The 23,450-nt window shown below is 31.3% G+C and overlaps 2 protein-coding genes and 1 pseudogene across 2 annotated transcripts; 1 reads left to right on the forward strand and 2 right to left on the reverse strand.

Moving 5' to 3' along the window:
• Positions 1-10,879: 10,879 nt before the first annotated feature.
• Positions 10,880-14,186, forward strand: LOC100812089 (cytochrome P450 87A3). The gene is made up of 9 exons (XM_006573697.4): positions 10,880-11,268; positions 11,363-11,684; positions 11,784-11,933; positions 12,269-12,520; positions 12,639-12,728; positions 12,824-12,902; positions 13,163-13,269; positions 13,502-13,629; positions 13,721-14,186. Exons 1-9 carry the CDS (start codon positions 11,075-11,077, stop codon positions 13,845-13,847), a joined length of 1,449 nt encoding a protein of 482 aa, XP_006573760.1. The 5' UTR covers positions 10,880-11,074; the 3' UTR covers positions 13,848-14,186.
• A 3,663-nt stretch (positions 14,187-17,849) lies between these two features.
• Positions 17,850-20,150, reverse strand: LOC121175149 (protein HAPLESS 2). The gene is made up of 4 exons (XM_041017168.1): positions 20,028-20,150; positions 18,898-18,978; positions 18,715-18,815; positions 17,850-18,174 (listed from the first exon to the last, which is right to left on the reverse strand). The coding sequence occupies exons 1-4, from the start codon at positions 20,130-20,132 to the stop codon at positions 18,150-18,152; spliced, it is 312 nt and encodes a 103-aa protein (XP_040873102.1). The 5' UTR covers positions 20,133-20,150; the 3' UTR covers positions 17,850-18,149.
• Positions 20,151-21,307: 1,157 nt separating this feature from the next.
• Positions 21,308-23,263, reverse strand: LOC100813177 (cytochrome P450 71D10-like; annotated as a pseudogene).
• Positions 23,264-23,450: the final 187 nt, after the last annotated feature.

The following is a 23,450-nucleotide window of genomic DNA, read 5'->3' on the forward strand; positions in this document are numbered from 1 at the left end:
AAGAGGCATGTCTCATGTTTCTGTTGTATGGGTACGATTAAACTATTAATTATTAACCCAATGGATAAAGACCTTTAGTTTGGATTATCAATAGGATTTTGACAACTTTTAAACACACCACATGGCATCAATGAAACCATGGGCAATGAAATGAAATAAGGTGGAATATATATTTTTTTTATACATAGGAATTGAATTAAGGTATTGAAAAATTCCCAATAACACATGCACCCATTGTCATATTAATTGTGCCAAACCTCTTGGTAAATAAGGTGAGATATGATAAAATAAAAGCTAATAATTTATTATTTAGATATTATGATAAAAATAGAAAGAAAATATTGGTTCTATTTCATTTTAATTTTTTCTGGAAAGGACAAAAAAAATGTTAGTTAAACTTGGATAGATTATCAATGAAAGTTGCATTTTGTGGAAGGAATTAATTGTTGGTATAGTGATAAATCACAATTTAAAAGTTTATTGAGAGAAATCTACACATTAAATGTTTGATGGTGCGTTGCACGTTGTTCACTCTAATTATTAGAAACTTTTAGTTTCTAGTCTTCTACTAAGCAAGTGTTTTGAAATCCAATCATCCAACTTTCCTATACATATAGACATAGTAGATAACTTTCCAATTAATAAGGTGGACCCTTAAATCTTAATTAATCTATCCAAATAAGCTTTTTCTGAATATTTTTTTTCAAATACCATCTGCTTATATAGAGTTTAATGATTATATATTATCAGTATAAAATAATTTTATTTTATCATGTAATCATAGATTACTGTTTGAATTCTTTTAAAATAATCAAGTTAATAAATTTTACATATATAGTGAATTGCGATTGAAATACTGTATAAAATTTTTTATAACATTTTTTTCCTCCTAATATATGTTGATTGGAAGTTTGTATGTTGCACGGGGAATATGATCAAAGAGCCTAAAAGGTTGTTGTCAATTTCTTACACTCCCATTATTAATAATGGGAATACAGGAAGTTCTACCCGGCCTAGAACCGACTGGAGATAAACATTGGGCTTTCTAATTAGCTTTCTTTTTGGACTTAAGAAAACATCCTTCTTTGCACAAGAAAACAAAATTGGAGCATCTAGCTATGGTCATTTGATTTGATGTAAGCGACAAAAACAAACGAGATGACCTTTTTTGGGCCCACGGTGCAAGTGTTAACATCTCAATTGTTAAACCCATGGCTAACCCATCCACCAAATGAACCACCAAGAGCTCTCTAGAAGTCAAGGATGAACTCTCCCATATTGGGCCCACTAAACAGTATAATATGCTTTTGGCCCACCATGCAACAGAACTTAATTTTACTAGTAGTTATTTATAAACATTCATTTATGTTTAATATTAATTAAATAATTTTGAAAACAATTATACTGATAATAAATATAAAAATATATTTTTAATAAATTATTAAATAACTTATAAAACAATTTGGTTTGATACAAAATTTTTAAAAAAGCTCGTTACAACTTTTTTTAAAAGACATTACTTAGTAACTGAATTTTTTAAAAAACTTTTCTTTTTAATTTAAAATGGATTTTAATAATCCATATTGCTAAATACTATCATTTTTATTGGATGTAAAGAAGCTTTACATTGATTATTCATATCCATTAATTTCTAAAACCAAATATATATCATATATATAAATTATTTCATTATTAAGAATGAAAAAATGATATAAGGGAATAGATTGAAAAGAAAATATTTATCAAAATGTTTTGTGGAATAACGAATTAAAAAGCCAAACGACAGAGGAGTTTAACAAAGAAAGTCATTTCATTGATCTTCTTGTAAACGTATTCTAACGGCTAACACGACGAGAGATAAGAGGTTGCGAATCATGAAAATAAAAGGCGATCAGGTTGAACTTTAATTATGAACTGTTTGAGAATTTTTAAATAATTTCATAAACTAAAAATAATTAATAATTAGGTCTTTAATCATGTAATTTTTATATTCGTTTTTTTAAAATCGCTATAAATGATCATTTTTAACAGATTTAAACTGCTAAAAACTAACAGAACCTACTTTATTTTAACCTATTTAAAAAATTTAACCTAATAAGTAGAAGGAGAACTTGTTGGAAGTACGACTAGGAATGATCATTTTGTTCAGTGCCTCTGAGCTCTATGAGGATCTATGACTGTGAGTTTCCCTTCAATTCCTTGTACAAATTATTTGCATGGATGAAAGCATTTGTCAGCACGTTTAGTTAGAATTTGAAGGCAACTCTCTGCATGCAAACATGTTGAAGATATTGCGAGGAGCAGGATAGGTTTTACAAGCCATAATATCATATTGTAGTGCTTCTCCCGCTCTTGTGCATACTTAATTTGATGTATGGAAATAAAGTGCAATTTTTCTGCTCCAAATTATAGCATTTAATTTAGGCTATATATAGCTCAAACACATTTGGTTCATATATATCTCAACATATACGTACTTAGTGATAAGGCATCTTGTTTACTAATTAGTTATTAGTATTTGAGTAGGGTTGTTAGCTTGGGTGAAAGAGATGTCGATAACTGACATACTTACTAACAGCACGAGGGGGACGACCTGTCGGAATATATGGAACATATATGCCTTATAATATATAGCTTCTTCAAATTAAAATAACAAAGACACCAAAACAGTCAAAACATATTTCATTATTAATTGATGATCCTCAACTGCTTCAGTAATTTTGTATTCTTTTCCACACTTAGCCTTAGCCATGCCCCTACTGGTATTAGTCCCGGAATATAGGTTTGGACTTTGGTGTGTTCAAACCTACCCCTAGATCCAAAGATATATATATGCATCATTTGTAAAACTGGACTTATATAGTCTATATATCCAAATGTTAACTAGTTCATTAATGACTAACAAATTGAAAAAATATTAACAATATATTTTAATTTATCTTGATTTTTAATATATTTTTAAATTCTTATAAATTCTTAACTTATAAAAAAAATCAATATATATTTTTAACGAAAATTTTATTATTATTGATTCTTTTAACTAATGTCCTTAAGACAATATATATATATATACTAATAGATCATTACTTGTTGGAACTTGAAATGGTGCGATCGGTAGACTTCAAACATGCCGTTCATCGTGACTCAAAGCCAAAATATGTAAATGGGGCAAAAAACTTAAAAAGGAAAGAAAGGGTATATAGATTATTTGATGAATGAATTGCTTTTTATGAAATGTAAAACTTGCAATGTGCTTATTAATAGTATATTAGTACCGAATTGAACCTGACTCCACCAAAATGAATTGCAACATGTTCGAGTTTTAAAAGTTATACTTGATGAAGTGAGTCTGCTTCATCACAGCTGATATAACTCGTTTAAATTTTTGTAAAACATTTTTTTAATTTTGATTTGAGGTGGCCCGAATTTTCCACGCTACAAAATGGGTAGTTTTTCTGGTAAACTGCTATCATGACATTGATTGAGGCATTGAGCGAGGTGGACAGTGGCAGAAAGTGATATTATAAGGATTCACTTCTTTCATTCAAATTTTAAGTTAAATTTAAGTTTATAGTTAGACTCATTTATCAAGTTAAACTTGAATAATCCATTTTTTTTCTTTAACAAGAATCTCAGACACCAAAATTGTTATTCGAAACCTAATGAGAGATGAGATAAAAGAAAAAAAACATAGATATCATTGACGATATGATATGAGAAAAAAAAAAGATAAATAAAAATGATTAGTATTAGATGTTTAAAAAAACTAGTGTTAAAAAATTAATGTTATTTATTTTCCTGCAAGTTAAGCTTAAACTTCACCAACTATACTCAACTTCACTCGTCTACATTTCTTGAGACAGCTACCAATCTCGGTGGATTAGTGGCTGCTTATTTGTCACATCTTGATGTGAAATGTGAGAGATTAAAAGATGTTTGTTGGTTCAACTATAATTAGCGATTGGATTAATCCTACTAACTGCATGTTTATGGATTGAATTGAATTAATCTTGAAAGAAAAATTATCAAGTCCAATTTATTTTATTTTATTTTTTAATTAATTTAATTTTAAATTCCAATTTATTTATTTACTTTTCAATTAGATGAAATTGATTTTTGGATTTTGAAAAAAGAGTCTAAAAATTCAATATTAAAATAAATGATAAAATACACAAATTAACTTAATACCAAACATCACATCTCATATAGAACTCATATCATAATTCAAATTGTAAGTCAAAAATAATTTTACGATCCCTTAAATAACAATTAGAAAATTTGATTTTTTTGGGTTTCATTTTCAATTTGTTTGGTTATTATTTTTTCATTGCAGTTTGTATTGAATTGAATACGTTAATAAACACCAACACCCCTAAATCTTTTCATCTTTTCAAATATATTATATTTGATATGGAAAAACACATATGTGATTAATAGTAACTTTACGAAAAAAACATTATCTCTTAAATATAATTAGATTCGCTTCATAATATATATTTTTTACTGGTAGATTGGCTTCATAATATATGTTCACACAAATATTAATAAAAGGCGACAAATGTCAGCCTTGGTTTGGGAAAGGCCAATGTCTTAATGACCGTAATGGCCAAAGAATTATTTGACCAAACAACACAAATTACCATGGAAATATTTTACATTCTAGAACTATAATTTAACCCTACGCAATATTTACATTTTTTAACTAGTCCAATATTAACCTGATATACAATGAAGATTGGATTCCATTAAACCTGACTGATCATCCATAATCATTCCAAGAGTTATTAGGCAAATGGGTCATGTGCATTTCATCATTGCTTTGCCTAATTGCATCTACATAATTCGATTATTTCGCAAGAAATGGAGGCTTTCATTCTATCTATAATTTTCCGGCTCCATAATTTACGTACGAATCTTAACTCATGTCATGGATGACCTCATTTATAGGCTTTTAAATATGATTTTTTCTCAAAACTTCGAAATTTATAAAATCGATTTAGTGCGGGTAAAATTCACACTATTAATAATAAATATTCTTTAGTGTTTATTTCAAATAACTAAAAGTAAGATTTTTTTAAAATACTTATATGTTGTTCTAATTTGAATTTGGTAAATATTTTTAATAAAAAAGTTCACTTTCAACATTCAAGAGCTTAAAATTAACTCTAAATATTGACGTGAATAACACACACACACACACACATATATATATATATATATATTCTTTTCAAGGTGGGTTGAGAATTGAGATTGGAGTGACGTGAGTACAAATTGCCCAAATAGAGTTTGTTTGCTTTTTTAAAACATATTTTTATTAATGAATTAATTAACTTATTATTATTATTATTATAAAAAATTATAAAATTGTAACAATGTTTTATTTTAACTTACATTTCCTGTTCATTAAATATATAATAAAAAGGATTTTTTTTGTTTTAATAAAAAAACATAATTATTCTGCAAAGAGTCCAAGTGAATAGCTTTAAGTAAACATAGACCATTCTTAAAAAAATAAAAAATAAACATATACAAATTATCAGGAACAGATTTAAGTAGAGCAGGGGTGGCCCCAAGCCACCATCACCTTCTCTTTTTTTTTAATAAAAATTCATATATAGAATTTAATTTTATATAAAATATATAATTTATTAGTCTGTTAAATATAATTACTACTCCACTCTTAAAAGTAATTTTTTCTCAATATACTTTCTGCCACTTTGTCATGTGATTTTTCTTAATTATAGCGTCCCATATTCGGTCGTTTTTATTTTATTTTTCAAATAACATTCTTTAAATTTAGTTAATTTCAAATCATCCTGTTACTAATACTATTTTTAATATTAATATATTTGAAGCTTATAAATTTAAATTTTGATATACCATATCAAATTAACAGTTGATTCATGCAAAATATGTGTGTGTGATATTGATATTGGGAGAATATATATAAAATAAATGTCTTTCTAATAAATAAATTGAAAATTTTAATTTCTCTTTTTTATTCTTATATTTTCAAATAAGCATGAAGTTTAAGAGTAATATTCATTATTTTTATCAAGTTTATAATTTATTTATTTATTTGATAGATATATTATTAAAAAAGTTCTTACTCAATTAACGCCACCGCATCAATTGTAAACATTTTTATTTATTATACATAATAACAACTATATTTATTTTTATGCTATCTTTTATTTTTTTACTTTATGTGTGTGTGTGAAGGAACTTGAGAACCAAGAGACTTCATTTCAGGGATTGAACTTTCCATATTGAGGAATATAATAATATATAGTGTTTTGATCATTGATTGATACGGTTAACTATGTACTCCTACAACATATATTAATCTTAGTTCCAAATTATATATATGAGACCTTTTTTTTGACAAACATATATGAGAACATAATCTTAATTAAATCGCCTTCTGTGGATAACCTGGCATATTAAATTTGCAAACTATCAGGTTAGGTATTATTAAGCATTTTATGCTAAGATAACGTGTCCAACATGCTTTCCAAGGAACAGAATTCTAGCAACTATCCCTTAAAATAAAAATTCTAGCAATTATTTGATTACTGATTAAGCTTTTTTGTTTTTTTTCCTACTCTTCATGACTATACTCCATTTGAGCAAATGGAATTGAACATACCAATTACCTATAAACTAAAGGATTTAATTTGCTTTAGTTATGTTGTTTTTAATAATTATAATTAACAAATCATCATTGAAGAAATACTATAATTTTCGTCCCCAATTCAATCAAAAGCAAATGATTTATATCAAACTAGAGATTTACGAATATACTATTTAGAACCTCGTCCCAACTAGTACAAAACTCTTTACATTCGCTTAACTTTAAGATCTAAAATTTCATTTTCTCGTGAATTAAAATTCCCCACCTTATGCATATATGCACGCGCAAATGCACGTGCGGTTATCTCGGTAACTGTAAGAAGGCAGCTATGTGTAACGTGTCCACTGTATATTCAAGTAAAACTCAAAAATCTCTGGTTCGTATACAGCACAACATAGAATAATTTATTGTATCAGCATTATTCACATGCATCCTGCAAGTATAGAATATTTATTAATTTAAATCTGCAAGTAAGATTCACTGGCGTGGCGTTTGTGTAAGAATTATATCAAAGTTTTATCAGCATTAAATAATTTTTACACGCTGAAATTTTTATGAAATTATTAATTGTCGGACAAAATCTCCATATGCTGAGAAACATTAAGCCCGGCATTACAAAAAAAAAAAAATATTAAGCCCAGTAGATAACTGACCCAAGGTAAAAAAAAATGCATCTTTTTGGTTCTATACATTTACACATGTGTGATTTTGATTAATAATATTTTTTTATCATAATTTTTAATTATTAAAATTAAGTCTCCAATTCTAAATTTCATCCTATAATTAATAGGAATATAATGGAAGTATGATGTGATATTGATTTATATAGATTATAAAAAAGAAAAAATGCATAAAATATTTTTCAAAAATAAAATCAATACATAAAATAGGCACTTCGAAGCCACTTTTATGGTTTTTTTTATTTTTATTTAAATATTTTATATTATTTTCTCAATGTCACATTACATATATGTTATATTTTTAATTATTAGATAAAATTTGAGGTGAAGAATTTAATTTCAACAATTAAAAAAATCATAATGACTAAATATATGAGCAATTAAAATTAGAAAGGACTAAAATTATACATAAATTAAAATAAAGTGACTAAAAGTGCAACTAATAACAAATTCTGATTCAATAAATAGTATTTGACAAAAAAAAAACCCATTAAACAATAGAATATGTGCATAGGAACTAAAATTGACCAAGGTCCAATATTTTTATATCGATGAATTTAGTGTCTAAATTTTATAAAAAAAAATATGAATTCAATATCTCTTTAACTTTGAAAAAGCATGATGAATTTTTAGAGATAAATGATAATGGACTAAATTTATATTATTTTTTTAAAATTTAAAGACTAAGTTCATCCATATAAAATTATAAAATCTTTCATCATATTTGATAAAAAAATATATAGGACTAAAAATATATTTATCGATTTTTCCCTCTTTGACTCTCTTATCACGTCACCTATTTTATGACATTTTTCACTCTTCTCTTCTTATATCTCCTTGTCATAGAGATTGTTGTGAGAAAACCTCATGGCTCATGCATGTATCAAAAGAGCTGAAAAAAGAGGGATCCAGGACTAGCTTTACACCGCTTCTATTTTAGGTGACACAAATCTATATTCGGCTCGTATTATCCGAGGAAGCTAGGTCTAATCACCAATGGCTTTAGCAACCGGAAACTAGGATACGGTTTATTACCCCATTCTGTAATTATTCCCTGTACCACATATAATGAACATCTGTATCTATTTTATAATTTCTATTGCTAAGTTGGTTTACTTGGACATATATTTGCCGAAAGCAAAGCGTTTTCATAAATTGAGACTAATTTTCAAAGCTTAGATATTATTTTAGTGAATTTTATCCTTTTCAACAAAAAAAATTTATACACACAAGAAACAAACTACTTAGACATAAAATGAAACTAACTATTATGGTTGGACTCTATGACCCATATGTATATATTTCAGGTTTTGCACAGGGGCGAAACTCCTTTAACTACATTTTTTTTGTGTCAAAAAGAATCTGTACTGACAAAATAAATCCTAGATATTGGAACGTCCAAACTACCGGACGGGTAACTGTGTCTAGTTACACTATAATATGAATGAAGCCCGGTGAATAAAATTTTGAATATATATATACAACTTAATCAACCCCGCATAATCAAATAGTGAGTCAACTACATATGATATATCGGTACACTCAACAAAGTGAACCAATGGCATCATTGGTTGAACATGTTGCAGGATATCTCTTTGAAGTGGACCAGCTGCATTTGGGGACCCACCTCAAGATTTTATGTCATTTACATTCAGACAAGTAGGACCCTTTTACACCATCCAGTTCCCACAAAACATTAGAAATATCCTAGTTATTAGAAAACCATACATTTTATAGTCTATTCTTTAAAACAAAAGGGGGGGAGACAGGGAGAGAGAGTATGAAGAGAATTAAAAGAAACCTTTTAGATGACTTCATAACCTCTTCACAAGTTGAGAACTAGAATTAAATAGGATTCATTGATCTGGCATTATTTTGCTCCTTCTCAATAGTAGCTTTTCAAGTTTATGTCAAACAGTTAAGCAATCTATGTCATCCTCCAGCAAGACTACCCGTTTAATCATTTTAATTTTTAAGCATGGAAGATATCAAATTTTAGAAATGGGTAAATTAGCAACCCGTCCAACCCCCCACCACAAATAAATAAATAAATAGAAGGGAACAGGACAATGTATCAATCACAATTATATTGGAAATTTTGAGAGTTTGTGCTTGATTGAGTTGTCCGTGATATCATATTAAATAGTGTTTTGTTTTTTTAGCAGTTATATAAATTTCATAAGACTTAACAATATGTACAATATATTTATTTATTTTTATGTTAATTAAAAATCATATCAATTGATAGTTTTTAATTAATTGGAAGTATAAAAAAAATTACATGCTTTTTAAACTTTTCAAAAAAAATATTGTCCAAGAATGTACTACTACAGCAGGGACTTTTACTTAAACATAGTGTCCAAGAAAACATATAAGAGCATCCAAATACAGCTTACTATTGTAGCAGCAAGATCAACTTGACAGACTACGACCTTAGAGATGTTGATATATAGTTCCTAACTCATAAAGCCTCTGTACATTATGTAAAGGAATTATCTACAGAACTCATCTAGTACTCTATTAGTGACACCTAATTCAAATTAAGATAATTAAAAAGCCAAAATGCTCGGCCATTATTCACAGTGACCTACCTATATTGTGGTAATGGCTGCTATTTGGTCAAGTCCGTGGCTCAATGGGCAGATGGGGCGGCGCTCAATGAGTAAAACTCTTCTACCTTACAGATGAAATACTGTATCATCCACTCTTTTGACCTAGCTAGATTAGCATCTGTTAATTTTGTCGCCAAATTTAAAAACAAGACCTTGTTGAATAGTAGTTGGATGCATTTTCTAGAATCATCCAATGGGCAATGAGAATCACTAATGACGTGTATCTTGAGATTTAAGACATTACATTTTAGTTAGGATGAGGTTATCCATTTAGCTGCAGAGGAAAAAAAATCTATAGAAAGATCTTGCTCAAAGGAATTCAACTAGAAAATTAAAGTATGTGTGCTCCCTCTTGTGAGCATCAACATCACTTAGATTGAGAATTTAGCATAGATATTGGAAAGATTTCAAGTTGGACAAAGGCATTTACAAGTTTAGTACTACTTGAAGCATTTAATGATCCATGGAATATTTACTTGAGATGCTTAGTTTGGTCAGAGAGATTCTTTAAAACCTACTAACTCATCATCAAATCTAGGCAATACCCGCAAAATCTCCTAAAAAAAACTGCCTCGTGCTTCTTCAGTTTCGTGTAACATGGACCATTTACCGCATTCGGGATAATGAAAAAAGAAAGAAAGAAAAAAAAACAAAAGTTTCCTTCAAGAGAGAAGACGTGGGGAGAGGAAGCATCCAGTGAGATTCATATCATGCAAGGCCCTTGGACACATCATATATGCCCGTTGACATAGCAATAAGTGGTCTATAGACAGATATAATTCCAATTATTCTAATCTATCTCCAACTACTAGTACAGCTTTTTAGAACAACCAACTTTACGAAAAACTAAAGGAAAACCGAAATTAATATATTATTTTCTTCAACTAGTTCTAAGAATTGGCCTGCCTATTTAAGAACATCTTCTGAGATTCTGGTATGCATTGCCAGCACTGTCTACTCCTTTCTGCCCATTCTTCCCTCCTTACCCACTTTCTTCATTTATGGCTCTCTGAACCTGTCCATTCCTTTTTAATTCTAATAACAACACCCTTTTCAGCACTTCACTCTTATAATATATATTATTATCATCTCCTCTCTTCTTATTAAAGAGTTCCGTTCCTTTTTATTTTTCAAAAATAAAAATAAAAATGTGGGCTCTTTTTCTTGGAGCATTGGTTATTATAGGCATAACACATTGGGTTTATAGATGGAGAAATCCTAGTTGCAATGGCAAACTCCCTCCAGGTTCAATGGGTTTCCCCCTTCTGGGTGAGACCCTTCAGTTTTTCTCCCCTAACACCAATTCTGGAATTCCTCCTTTCATCAAGCAGAGAATGAAAAGGTATATATAAGTGTTTTTTTTATTCTCAACTAAAATAGAAACATTCTTCTAAAGAAGTAAACTTACATATGATCATCCATTTTGAGTTTTTCAGGTATGGACCAATCTTCAAGACCAACTTGGTTGGACGACCAGTTGTAGTATCAACGGACCCTGATCTTAATCACTTCATCTTCCAACAAGAGGGGCAAGTGTTCCAAAGCTGGTACCCAGACACATTCACAGAAATCTTTGGGCGACAAAATGTTGGCTCCTTACATGGGTTTATGTATAAGTACCTTAAGAACATGGTGCTCAATCTGTTTGGTCCTGAAAGCCTTAAAAAGATGCTCCCAGAACTTGAACAAACAACGTGCAGAACATTAGAGCAGTGGTCATGTGAGAACAGTGTTGAATTGAAGGAAGCAACAGCAAGGGTAACATTATTACGCTAACTTCTCTTGTTTTCATCTGTCTCCCTTTTCTATTCCATGTATCTCTAATATGGTTTGCTATGTATATGCTCTCCCATGCAGATGATATTTGATTTGACCGCGAAAAAACTCATCAGTTATGATTCAACAAAGTCCTCGGAGAATTTAAGGGAAAACTTTGTTGCATTTATCCAAGGACTCATCTCCTTCCCCCTAGACATTCCAGGAACAGCTTATCACAAATGCCTGCAGGTAAGTACATCATCCACCAACACTAGTCATTAATTTTACCTCACCTCATGCTATGTGGCTTCCTTCATTGAAATTTCTGCCACTATAAAAACACCTTCAAGTGTATAATTGTTTAATTCACTTTCGGTGGATCCTACAATATTACATGAATTTAAGAACTTCAACAAATTTTCTTTCTAACAACGTAACTAGTATTATAGACTAGTAAACCCAAAAACAAAACAAAAGATATCATCCTAGAGGATTGACCATATCATACAAAATAGTTTCTTTTGATAATGCCAGCAAAGATTGAAAAGCAGCATTTGTTTGTTTTGTTTGGTGATATTTCTCAGGGTAGGAAAAGGGCAATGAAGATGCTGAAGAACATGCTGCAGGAAAGACGGAGAATGCAAAGGAAAGAGCAAACAGATTTCTTTGACTATGTTGTTGAAGAACTTAAGAAAGAGGGAACAATCCTCACTGAAGCGATCGCCCTGGACCTCATGTTTGTGCTCCTCTTTGCAAGCTTTGAAACCACTTCTCTCGCTCTCACTTATGCCATAAAATTACTCTCGGACAATCCCGTAGTGCTCAAGCGATTACAAGTAAGTATATATGTTAAAAATATTATTAAAACCTAATTTCATGGCTTTTTCTTTTTTACGTCCCTCGTGTTTTGACTCTATACTAAAATGAAAAGACCCTTGGTATTGTGCCTTTTAGGAAGAACATGAAGCCATCCTCAAACAACGTGAAGATCCTAACTCCGGAGTCACGTGGAAAGAATACAAATCAATGACATTCACATTTCAGGTGGATCAATAATTTCTTCATTATATATATTTTTTCTTCTTAATGTTAATTTCTACGTGTACATATCTCATTTAAAAGTCCGTGACGATTTGCAGTTCATAAATGAAACCGTGAGACTCGCAAATATTGTTCCAGGAATCTTCCGAAAGGCACTGAGGGAAATTAATTTTAAGGGTATGCCGTATGTGATTGCTTGCTTGTATGCACAAATATCATTCATTTTACGAAAAGTACAGTTTTTGATATATGGCTTTAAATTTGATACACAACCAATTATTGGACTAGTTAGAAAATTCAATTTATTAAATTTAAATACTAGAATGTATAAGTCCATGAGTGCACTCACGCATAGCTTGTATTTTAAGTAAGGGAAAAGCGCACAGTATCTGACATTACCTCATTTGGTCAAACATTGAATACATATATACATGCAGGATATACGATACCAGCAGGTTGGGCAGTGATGGTGTGTCCCCCGGCTGTGCACTTGAATCCAGCTAAATATCATGATCCCCTTGCTTTCAACCCATGGAGATGGGAGGTGCGTCTAAGGCATGTTTGATTTTTTGTTTTAAATGTTTTTTTAATAAATAATTATAAAGTCTATTTTTTTTGCCTTATTCTTGTTTTTAAATATTTGTAAGAAATTATATGTAAAAAAAAGCTGCTTTAGCTTAGCTACCAGCTGTCTATAACTATATTCAAGCAACTTAGATTTTAGCTTTCCATCTTTCTTTTACACTTTTAGTGACCCCGAAAAAATGGGCTTTCAGGGAGTGGAACTACATGGTGCCAGCAAAAATTTCATGGCTTTCGGCGGAGGCATGAGATTTTGTGTTGGAACGGACTTCACTAAAGTTCAGATGGCTATGTTTATTCATAGCTTGTTAACCAAGTACCGGTAAGATTATGAAATTGAAATGACAACGCTATGCGTGTGAACTTAAATTGACATGCAAAATCTCTCTTTATTTAACATATGAATATTTCAGGTGGCGACCCATCAAAGGAGGAAACATCCTTCGAACTCCTGGTTTACAGTTTCCAAATGGCTTTCACGTCCAGATCATGGAAAAAGATCAAAGGAAGCAGGAACCAGAATATACCACTACAAATTAGAAACCAAAACTCCGCAAGAGAGACTCATATGGTAGAATTTTAGGCTTCACATCTTCCCAGACACAAGGCAATGTAATTGTTATGGAAGCCAGAAAAGTAACCATAAGGGTCTCACTCAGTTTTGATTAGGTCTCTCAAAAGTTGAGCTTTTATTAGATTTTCCTCTCAATATACTACAGGGTTTTTTGAAAAACATGGGTTGAAACCAAAATATGACGTGTCTTACCTTGCAAAAAGACAGTGAGGGAGAAGGGAAGGAAAGTTGTACTTTGCTAACAAGTGGTGTAAATGTTTCAGATTATATCCTGAGTTAATATACAATTTTCTCTTTCAAAGTCACAATTTTTACTGCTTCCAAATTATATATAAAGTAGTCAATTGAGAATAAAATTGTTTAAAGTTGACAAACTCGCTAAGGTATACTTTTTAGGAACTTTGAAATTTGACAAACCAAAGCAGCACAAGTCCTTACTTTTATGGATCAAATTGTAGATGACCTATTTCCTTCCTATAAAAATATCTTTTGCATTACATTCTAAATCTATCTTTCAATAACTTTCTTTCCTCAATTGTTGTCCTCCCCACCGTATTAAAAAGTAATAGAATGGGAGAAGGAAGACTAGTAGTGGAAACGGAAGAAGGTAAAAGGATAAAAAACGTAACTACGATTCTATATATGAAGTAGGTAACAAATTCCTCTAAAATGTTAGTGTCCGCAATTAAAAAATATCTTCATTAAATTATATATGCGGGCTTCAATCTACTCAGCCTCTGGCTCATCTAGCAGAACTTGTTTGCGTTTTTTCATAATTTTCTTGCCTCACTTTATCATGCTTTAGCTTCATCTCTTTAACTTGCCCCTTTGAACTATCCCGTTTCTTTCTGTGTTTGTGATGTGCAGGATGGTCAACAACATGCTGCGCATTATCCGTATTCTGTTTTTTATGTCCATGCTTGTGCATTTCTTTATGAACATGGTGTAAATCATCAAAATAATCAGAGCTCCTTTCGAAATGCTTGTGCATATGCTCATAAGTGGTCCTTCGCCTATTTTGAGCACAATAGTTAGGGTGCCTATGTTCTTGCTTATGATGTTTGTTATCTTGAATATGGTGATGCCTCTTGTCAATATTAAATTTACGTTTATCCATGATGATCTGATTATCAGCGCCTAAGATATCCACCCACCAGTCGTATAGAGGATCAAATAGACCTTTCTGGTGCAAAAGCCATAATAGCACAAGCACTACAGTTCAAAGAAGAGTGTTTATTTTAAGTTGTTCTGCTGAATTTGTAAATTATACTAATAGACATTGAATAGAAGTCATACCTGTCAGAAAAATTGTCAAAAACAGATCAAACATCATTACCCAACTCAAGCATACATATTGTATGTGGCACTTGAAGTCAAAAAACCCAGAGCAATTTTGTCTGTTCTCCCACCCAAACCGAGGAACAAGGAAGAGATTTGATCAAATAATTAGTTAAGACAAATGAATCAATATTAAGCAAAGGTTATGGTTAAGAAAGCAACATACAGTTATTGATCTTCCAATACCCTGCTTCAATTGTAGGTGATTTATACTTAAGTTTATAACAAAATATTTAAATCACAAAGAATAGAAACATGGCAAAAACTCGTTATCAGTTTACCACATTTCAAATAACATGAAGAAAATAAGAAAAAATTTGATCCACATGCAACTAAAGAACAATCTCGAATAAGTGCACCAACTTCTGTTTCATTCTGTTACTGACTAAATTGTTGAATAATAGTTTATGCATATAATAATCCTAGTTTTAATCCTTTATGTTGTTAATGAAGAAATATTCCAATGATTACCTTCATGAAAAATAAAATGCATTCTACTTGTTCACAGTCACAGCAGTCGGTGCAACTCATTTGTGTTTGATAAGTAGAATTTCAAAACATATGGGTGGTGTTGATATATATATATATATATATATATATATATATACCAATCAAAGCAACTCAAAATATTCCCCATGAATAAAAATGCTACAAAATTTCAAGAAACTCATAAATTTTCTATATTATAAATGTTGGAATTTAAATTTTATAACTTGCTAATGAAAATTATAGTTGAAAATAATACCTACAAGTTTTTCCAGTGATAAATTCTGTTAAGCTTGTCAATAGTTTATTTCATATGCTTTCGATAGAATCAAAGAAACTGTTTATAATGGTCCCTGGTGATTGCAAAGGCATACCGTGCAGTAATAGATGATTTAGTGATTCACAATTTGTTGTCATAACATCACCAATAATTAGCATATTTTGTGAGGAAATCAGAAGACTAACTTTCTAATGAACTTAGTATATCTACGGGGAACAGTTCTACGTCGTCAAATTCATGCCTCAGACTCAGACTGATCTACTAGTGAATACGTAGAGCTTATTAATAACCATTTTAAGTAATTAGAAACAAAATATTAAATGTATTTTTGTAGTGATAGCGCAGATAAAAGAACTGCTGTAAAGTCTTCTTGGTCGTCCAACAGTCCAAAATAACTATAGTTGTTTAAGTTTGATCAAGAGACCAATGGGCAATGGCAAAACATAGGGAAATTTCAAATTAAGAGCAACAGACAATCGATTGCTAGTGATGCAACATATTCACTCTATGGTAGTTGCAATAGGTGTTCAAGCCCAATCCAAATTCATGATCCGTTACTGCATGTGCACTTGACTGCACCATTCTGACCCCTAAGATTTTCCTGAAAAAGATTAGAATTAAAAATGTCTTTGACGCAATCAATTAGCATTGATAGCATTTTTAGAATTCATGTTAGTCAGCAACACTTCTATTACATTACAATCACCAAGAAAATCATCAAATAAGTTAGTCAGAAAGGTAAGATGGCCAAACATGAACTTTTAGCCATATCAGAATCAATCCACGCATTATTGATCACATTTCATGCAGGAGGGAACCCTGAAATTCCTGGAGTATGATAGCATTTTGTGTGTTGAATTAACCTATACAGCAGGTCCCATTCTTGTTTTAGAGGGAAAAAAACTTTTTCTCATAATATGATCAGTTGTAGCCTTTAAGGGCATCATAACAACATAGTATTCAGATTTGAACAAGTTTCACGTTATATGAGAATACAAGTCTAGGTCAGATACATGGATTAAACAATGTCAGTGTGTTCGTTTCATAGAAAATAAAGCATACTAAATTCAGGTACCAAGAAAGAACAAACCTGTGTGCCATTGTCAAGAATAGTTGCCGAATTAGCAAATTGACATTCAGCTCTATCAACTTCATTATAATTAGAGTCCTTTAATATGGCCTCATTCAAAATACCCCAAAAAAGGACACAGTAAATATTAATGTGTTCCTTATCCTTAGAACAGACAACAACGTATTAATCCTAAGCTTCAACTTTACCTGCACAAAAATATTTCGAAGCTTGATCAGTGCTTGGGTAGATTTTGCATGATCGGGTTATAATCTCATTTGGCTTCATTATTAAAAATTGCTCTTGAACCATGTTTACAAGCAAACATAAAACAATATAATAGAAGACCTCTATGAAAGTATAGAACAAAAAGGGGCCAAAAACAAACTTGACATATGTTTTAGCATAATACCTCCATCAGGGTGATATCCTTGGAGCAATTAAACTGCAAGACAATACAATATAGCAAAGCTAAAACTACAACTTGTTGGACCCTCAGGAAAATTATTGCAATGCTAGCCTCAAATATATTTGAACCTAATTTTGTCACCATAATAAAACAAAAGCATCTGCAGCAGCATGCATCTGTTAAATTCATATTCATGTCATGCAGTCAATTCAACTAACTAGAGATAATTTAACCAAACAATAATTTTGCCCCTGAATGTTATGGTACCCAAGGAGGAAGTTATATGCGGTGTGAGACTTTTAGGTATCATGATAATTAAACAATCTTGTCCTCATATCAACAACGAGCACAAGTCAGAAAATTTATAAGAAATTTATCACAACCCAATTTCCTTTCAGATACTATAAGCAATAAAATAGAACAGAACTCCACTAACACTTTCAAGCCTTAAAGAACTGTGCCATAAGTATAGAAATTAATATAATGCATATCTGGCATTGAATACAAAAAAAATCAAATCAAATATTCCATTGTCCAAGTATAAGGAGCACTGGATAACAAGAAACAGATGCCATGAAGCACAATATAGAGAAGCAGACTACCGTCAAACTGTATGATACTACCGTCAAACCTTAGTTGTGATTGTAGCAACACCAAATTGAGTTAGGGCTTCAAATGTAGGGACACTAACACTTATGATTTCCAGGGCTCCTGGAGAAAAAGAACCATGTCAAACAAATTTTGAAAATCTTTTTTTACTATGAAAACAATAATGCTGTTGGACATTATAGGTTTATAAAACCATAAATCATACCCTAGCGTCAATAGAAACAAAATTGGTTGCGTTACAGAAACTTCTCAAAATCATTTTTAAAATATTTTCTCTGTCCATCTCATAGTACAACAAACTTTTCAAAATGTATATATCCATTTATGATCAGGGACTTCATTGTGTATACTTTAGTATTGGGAATCCAGATTGAGCATAAGAGAAAGTGATAGGAAATGACCGTGGCATCCCACCCAAAAAGAAAAGAAAAAAAAAAACTAAAAAAGAAAATAGAGTTCAACATCTTATCATAAAACAATTTTGTCATTGAATGACTACAAAGTCCAATATCTCAAAACAATTTTGTCATCTTACAATCTCATTCAAGATTTTACACATCAACTTTCACAAGGAAATATTACAAAAAGAACAAAAGTTTTCAGTTTTGAAATAATATGTATCTACCAAGTAAATAATAATACCTTTGATAAACATACTCTACATCATTCGCACTTAATTCTAGCACAAGGTTTGTATTAAGAACCTCTGTAATTCCTATGGAGTAAGAATAACTCCCAGCACTCTGCAGACAAATAAAATAAAATAAATCATTTCTAATAGAAGCCACCATATTAAATATAAACAAAACATTATTGCAACGTAACTGGATGTTGGTTTATTCTTTCAAACCTTCCTTCCAAACCATAAAGTGACACTTGATTCCTACTTATTTGATTCAGGCCAGCCTGATACGGACAAGAAAGTTTCTTTCAAATTTTCAACAACTATAAGAAAACTACATATAAAGTTTCAATTAAAATATTGGATAAAACAATATGATTTAAAATCATTAAAAATGAACTAAAATTAACTCAATCCCAAAAACTAACTTAAGAAATCAAATTGTCCAAACCTTATAAAGAGTGTTTTGGTCATATTCCTAGCCAATGTAGGTCATCATAACACACGGCACGCCCAAAACTGGACATTTGGAGTGTGAATGATAAACACCAACAGCAGAAAATAAGTGTAATATTAAGACAATGGAAAATGGGAGCCTAAGCTCTTACAATGGCTACAACCGAAGCCTAAGCTCCTCAGAAAAATATTCTGTCAAATAACAAATCAAAAAAATGACTGGACTCCCTCCTTTATTCCTCACTCCCCCCTCTGCCAATAAGTTGCCTCCTCTAACGAACTCGCCAGCTCGGCACCCACACTAATTCTCTCCTACTTTCTCCTCATTGCTTCCCATCGTTTGAGCCAAATAACTGATCCATACTCTGTTCCACCTCACTAAATGCATGAGGTTCATTATCCAATACTCTATCAATGAAGTTTTTAGGACTAAACTTCTCTGAATGGCCAAAGTTAAGACTGGATAGACTCTCATACTATATTAGAAATGAACAAATCAATCCCAAAAGTTAACTCAAGTGGGAAGGATTGCCCAAATCTTATAAGGGCTATTGCCGCCTTATTCTTGGCCATTGTGAGACATTTTAACATAAACAAAACAACTTTATGTTTTTTGATGTACACATACACGTCTTAAAATTATAGATAAGTGTGCGTGCACACGAGTGCTCAATGTTAAGTGTTAGAAATTATGATTTTGGGTAGTTTGGTCTCTGCACAGAAAAGAAAGACAAGCATACCTCCAAAGACATATTCCATATATGGAAGCAATACAGCTACAAGAATAGAAGTGAAAAGAAAATGACAAAAATGAAACCAAAAAAGCAAGATGGGAATAATAGTTAAAGAAAAAAGAAATTATTGTTGCTGTACCAACCTCCCGAAAATTCCACAATTGATTAAAAGCTTCATAGTTGACACCAATTTTGTTACATTCGATACCATCTAAGGTAAATCTCACTCTCTCAAGCAGCATCCACATAGGAATATTTCTCCCCAAATCCTGCGGTTGCCGAGGGCTGTCCTATCACAAGAAAAATTGTAAATATTTTGTTTAAGCTTGTAACAGTTGTGAATCATGCCAAAAGTATGTAACAGTAGTTCATCAGTGTTTTCTTCCATAACTACACCATTGTTTGGAATATGCAATAAATGATATTTTTGTGCCACAATAATTGTGCACAAGGAAGTACGATAATTTTGTATGCCTTCAAACTTCAAAAACAACAGTCATGACCATGTTTTCAAGTCCATCCATAATGCGGTGACCTCTCAAAATTTAGAATTGAATGATTAACAAACATGATGATAATTGATTCAATCAATGCATTCTACACTATTATTTCTCTGATATTTGTAAAGATAGCTAGCGCCATTTATTTTTCAATTTTATTATATACCAATTCATAATTCATAAAAATACGTTCGACAATTTCTTTGCAAAAGACCAATATCAAAAAAGTATCTAAACGAGAGTTGTAACTTTTAAGTAACAAAGTATTCAAAAAACCTATCTAACATACCAATTCTTTATCTTAATTCAACCTCAATTTTGTTGCAACAAAAGTCAATAGAGGTTAATTATGCTGTAACCACTAAAACAAGCATGAAATCCTCAAAAGATGGTATATTTGTATACCTTACAAAATCTCCAATAAGATTAACCTTCACAAATTTATCATCAGATATTAACCTTATAATTTGTATTTTAATTCTCTTTTAGTTTTTATAGTTTGAAAGTGATCTTTTTAATCCTTATATTTTATATTTTAATTCCTTTTTAGTCCTTACAATCAAAATATGAGTAATATTATTAATTACGATTAACTACAAAAATATTAATAAGTAATTCATAACTAATTTATCGCAAGATAATTTGTAATATAAAAATAGTTGATAATTTATAACTAATTTGTAGTTAATTATTTTTATATATTTTTTTGTAGTAAGAACTAAAAGGTAATTAAAATACAAATAACTAAAAACATCACTTTCAAATTATAGGACTAAAAGAAAATTAAAATATAAACTATAAGAACTAAAAGATCACTTTTAAACTATAGAAACTAAAAAAGAATAAAAATATAAATTATAGAAATTAAAATAATCGCTTTCAAACTATAAGGATTAAAAGGTACGAATTATAAAATTATAGGGACTAAATGACTAATTTAACCTATTAAATCATAGAAAATATCTTCGAGGCATGCATCTACAAATTTTAAACAACGAAAATCATTTTATTTAAAGAGAACATGAAAATAAAGTGCATAAATTGGAGATATATATTCTTGTTTGCCCAAATTATTATAGAAGATGCTGAGAATAGTAAAAGATAAAACTTAAATAGTTTATGGCATTTAATTTTAAGGTCGAACGGTAATGGGAATCAAGCATAGGTCTTTTGCTCTTCTTGCAGTAGCCCCATATGACTCAGTCATATCAAGTTCTTCATTCTTCATATTGTTGGGAAGCTTCCAATCAAAATGGTAAAGTAAATGAGCAAGTGGCAGCTCAATGTTAGGTGTGGCAAATGTAATGCCTGGGCAGATTCTCCTTCCAGCACCAAATGGAATAAATTCATAGTTTGTGCCCTTAAAATCAATAGAGCTATTAAGAAACCTCTCAGGTTTGAAACTCTCAGCTTCAGTCCAATACTTGGGATCCCTTCCAATTGCCCAAGCATTGATAAAGACCCTGGTCTTAGCTGGTATCTCATATCCACTGATTTGGCACCTCTCTCTATTTACTCTAGGAATTAACATTGGCACAGGTGGGTGTAACCTCATAGCTTCTCTGATGATGCACTTTAAGTATGTCAACTGGTGCAACTCTGCCTCATTCACATATCCTTTGCTATCAAACACCTTTCTTACCTCAGCTTGTGCTTTTTCCATCGCCCTAGGGTTCCTTACCATTTCTGACATTGACCATTCCACAGTGGAAGATGATGTTTCACCACCACCAATAAACATGTCCTGCACAGGGATTAAAATTATTTATCTAGAGTGGCTTGCATTTTCTTCTACACAACCAATTAAGTCAAATTCCTTGATCTTCTATATATTCAAATAGTTAGTAGCTGAATAATTTCTTGCTTTGGTTTTTAATAACTTTATAAATGTTTATATATTTACATTTATATATTCAATTAAGTTGCCTGAGTTATTGTAAATTTGTGGTATATGCATATGCTACTAACCTGGATGACGGCTTTAAGGTTGTCATCAGTCAAGGGATATTCCAATTCATTTTCCACCGAAACTTGAGAAGGACATCAACCAGATCTTCCACTGCTTCACGGTCGGTGCTTTTTCTGTTCTTGTGTTGGTCGATGATGTCTTGCAACACCCTATCAACCTCTCTGTGCACTTTTTCAACTTTGGCCTTGGCCATGATTTGGAGCAGTCCAATAGAAGGGTAGAGATCAGCAATAGAGAACCCTCCTATGAGACTCAACTGTTCCTTAATCAACGATATGAACATTTCTTGGTATTTACTCTTCTTACCAAAAGAAGCTCGTGCCGCAATCGCATAAGTCATAGGGTAAATGTGCTGAGAGAGATTGAAAACGGACCCTTCTTCACTTGCACTTGCACGTATTTTTTGAACAAGCTCAGACACCTCGTCTTCTCTTATGGACCGAAAAGATTGCACTCTCTTTGATGTTAATAGCTCCACTGTGCACAACTTTCGTAGTTGCCTCCAATAGTCTCCATGTGGGGCGAAGGAAATGCTGGTGGCGTCGTAGGAAACTACTTTTGTGGATATAAGGTTTGGCCTATCTGCAAAGTTGAGATCCTGAGTTCTCATAATCTCTTGTGCCAATTCTTTTGAAGTGACTATGATGTTGGATACTTCTCCCAGTTTTAGGTGCATTAGAGGACCATACTTGTCTGCCAATTTTTTAAAGCAGTGATGACTCTTTGAACCAACAAGCTGGTGAAGGTTCCCTATGAGAGGTAGTGTTTTTGGTCCTGGGGGTAATTTGCTGGTGGAATTGTTGGAACTCGATTTCTTAACTAATTTGAATAACAGGAACAAGAGAAACAGAAAGGAGGTAATCAAGTAAATAGAGAAAGGGTTGTTCTGGCTGTGAAGCTCCATCACCATGACTGTAGATCTACCTAGCTAGCTGTGCAAGGAGAAATGGATATGGATATACAGATATGAATTGAATAAATATATTTTCACACCCAATCCTGTATTTATTTTAAGAATCAGAATTTTAATGTTTAATATGAAAGCGCATTAATGTAACTTTTATATAAATTAAATTTTAAGCCCAGCATTCTTTTTC

The sequence above is a fragment of the Glycine max genome, chromosome 1 (assembly GCF_000004515.6).
Source record: "Glycine max cultivar Williams 82 chromosome 1, Glycine_max_v4.0, whole genome shotgun sequence".
Classification (NCBI taxonomy): domain Eukaryota; kingdom Viridiplantae; phylum Streptophyta; class Magnoliopsida; order Fabales; family Fabaceae; genus Glycine; species Glycine max.

What these genes read in the sequence shown, in the direction of transcription:
- LOC100812089 (XM_006573697.4), top strand. Translation starts at nt 11,075, where the DNA reads ATGTGGGCTCTTTTTCTTGGAGCATTGGTTATTATAGGCATAACACAT. An exon ending in CAATGACATTCACATTTCAG is followed by an intron (nt 12,729 to 12,823) that starts GTGGATCAATAA and finishes GACGATTTGCAG; the next exon opens with TTCATAAATGAAACCGTGAG. An exon ending in TCAACCCATGGAGATGGGAG is followed by an intron (nt 13,270 to 13,501) that starts GTGCGTCTAAGG and finishes ATGGGCTTTCAG; the next exon opens with GGAGTGGAACTACATGGTGC.
- LOC121175149 (XM_041017168.1), bottom strand. Translation starts at nt 20,132, where the DNA reads ATGTGGATGCTGCTTGAGAGAGTGAGATTTACCTTAGATGGTATCGAA. An exon ending in AATTGTGGAATTTTCGGGAG is followed by an intron (nt 18,979 to 20,027) that starts GTTGGTACAGCA and finishes TGTCCGTATCAG; the next exon opens with GCTGGCCTGAATCAAATAAG. An exon ending in GTAGAGTATGTTTATCAAAG is followed by an intron (nt 18,175 to 18,714) that starts GTATTATTATTT and finishes CTTTTTCTCCAG; the next exon opens with GAGCCCTGGAAATCATAAGT.